The sequence below is a fragment of the Plectropomus leopardus genome, unplaced genomic scaffold (assembly GCF_008729295.1).
Source record: "Plectropomus leopardus isolate mb unplaced genomic scaffold, YSFRI_Pleo_2.0 unplaced_scaffold6793, whole genome shotgun sequence".
NCBI classification, from domain to species: domain Eukaryota; kingdom Metazoa; phylum Chordata; class Actinopteri; order Perciformes; family Serranidae; genus Plectropomus; species Plectropomus leopardus.
Window position 1 is genome coordinate 1 of NW_024674755.1, and position 1,700 is coordinate 1,700.

Below are 1,700 nucleotides of genomic sequence, written 5' to 3' on the forward strand. Positions count from 1 at the left end.
ACTGAACGATTTCAGCCTGTTTTAGAAACGTTGTTTAATTCCAACTCCCACTGTGGAAGTAAATCATCTGCGATGTGAAGCCAAAATTTACAAATCTCCACGCTTCAACTGCACGAGAGCCTGATGAGCAATAACAGCCGACCAAAGTTTCTGACATCAGAAATTTGTCAAAGCATCAGAGCCATAATTAATCCTTGTTCCCCTGTATGCACTGCATGGCAAACTACACCTGATAAAGCTGAAATTTACTCCAAAACAAGTTGTGCAGCTGAAAATCAGGTCAAAAACGAGCTTGAATCATACAGTGCATTCGCAGTTTGAGGACTTGAGTAAACAATGTAAGATAACAGATGTTTAATCACTAAAGTTAATGTACAACAGTGGCAGCTGCTACAAAACTGTGTCAATGCACATCACCGTGTGACTGTGCAAGTTTAAACATCAGCGCTGCATTTACAAAAAACACATTATAATCAGATATTAGGCTCATCTTTGAAACTGACAGAAGATGGACAAAATACACCCTACATCAGCATAAATTCATCACACACTCCTATCTGATGGAATAACACAAAACAGACTAATATTAGGTCAAAGAGAAGTTACCTGAACTTCGGTTTTTCCTTGGTGACCACGCCGATCTCCAGCTCACTGGCCTTGAAGTCCAAGGACAGGACAGAGGACAGACACGATATAGCCAACTGGAGAGAAGGAAAGTTTGGTGAGTGCTGATCACCTCAGACACACAGAGGCGTCTCATTGTTATTTCGGTGACTCTCACTTTACCTGCACTGTCCTGTCATGGGTCAGATCGGGCTTTTTCTTCAGTTTCTTCTCCAGGTAGCCGTTGGCCTCTGTCTGTTTGGCCCCGACCGCCGTGGCTCTGAAGCCGCAGTAGTAACCTGCAGGGTCACATTTATACAGGACGGGACCCTGCTGGGGGTCGATGGCCACCATGATCATACCTGCCGAGAGCAAAGGAGGAGGATGAAAGGAGGTGAGTGCAACACCTTCACATCATTATAAAGAAAATGCCCCCCATATATGAGAATTTACTGTATATTCAGCCAATTTCAATGGTCCCTGGCAAGCTGTTACACTTAATAATAATTATAATTATACATTTTAATGTAATGCACATTACATTTGGAACAAATCTCAAAGTGTTACAAGGTGAATGCATGAGCATAAAATCAGATAAAAAAAAACTAGAATAAAAGCGTATTTAAAAGTAATAGGTTCTGCTAAAATAAAAGGGATGTTTTAAGTCATTGTTTTAGGATTAGTTTGGCTGCTCAGTTATTTGAAAGGGATGTGATGTTGTGAGATACATTCCCTCCCTGTGGTGCAGCAAGGACTACAAACCATCATGGCATCCAGTAAAAGACTACAAGACCCACAATAAGCCAGCAGGCAGGCAGCTAGGACACTGATTGCTGTCCAGCTAAAACAAATCAGCTGATAATGCTTGAGACAGACAGAGAAGGACAGAGTTTTTAATTATGTTACCCAAAGGACAGTGACCTGGGATTTCGATTTACATGCCTGTTTTTGTTTGGTTTAACTTCTGTCTCAAAGAAATAAGTTGTACTTTTGAAGAAGAGCGAAAACAGCGAGTTTAATGTTTGATAGTCTTCATTTCCTGCATCCACACCTCCAAAGCTGCAGGAGAAGAAGCTCCTGATCTCTCAAGACATGAC

The 1,700-nt window shown here is 41.5% G+C and overlaps 1 protein-coding gene across 1 annotated transcript; it reads right to left on the minus strand.

Annotated features, from left to right (window-relative positions):
• Positions 1-19: 19 nt before the first annotated feature.
• LOC121939949 (proteasome subunit alpha type-6-like) lies at positions 20-1,069 on the minus strand. Its single transcript, XM_042482852.1, has 2 exons — positions 787-1,069; positions 20-701 (listed from the first exon to the last, which is right to left on the minus strand). The coding sequence occupies exons 1-2, from the start codon at positions 961-963 to the stop codon at positions 603-605; spliced, it is 276 nt and encodes a 91-aa protein (XP_042338786.1). The 5' UTR covers positions 964-1,069; the 3' UTR covers positions 20-602.
• Positions 1,070-1,700: the final 631 nt, after the last annotated feature.

Excerpts from the sequence above, each read along its gene's own strand:
- LOC121939949 (XM_042482852.1), bottom strand. The coding sequence starts at position 963 with ATGATCATGGTGGCCATCGACCCCCAGCAGGGTCCCGTCCTGTATAAA. Across the intron at positions 702-786 it reads CCCATGACAGGACAGTGCAG|TTGGCTATATCGTGTCTGTC; the intron begins GTAAAGTGAGAG and ends CCTTCTCTCCAG.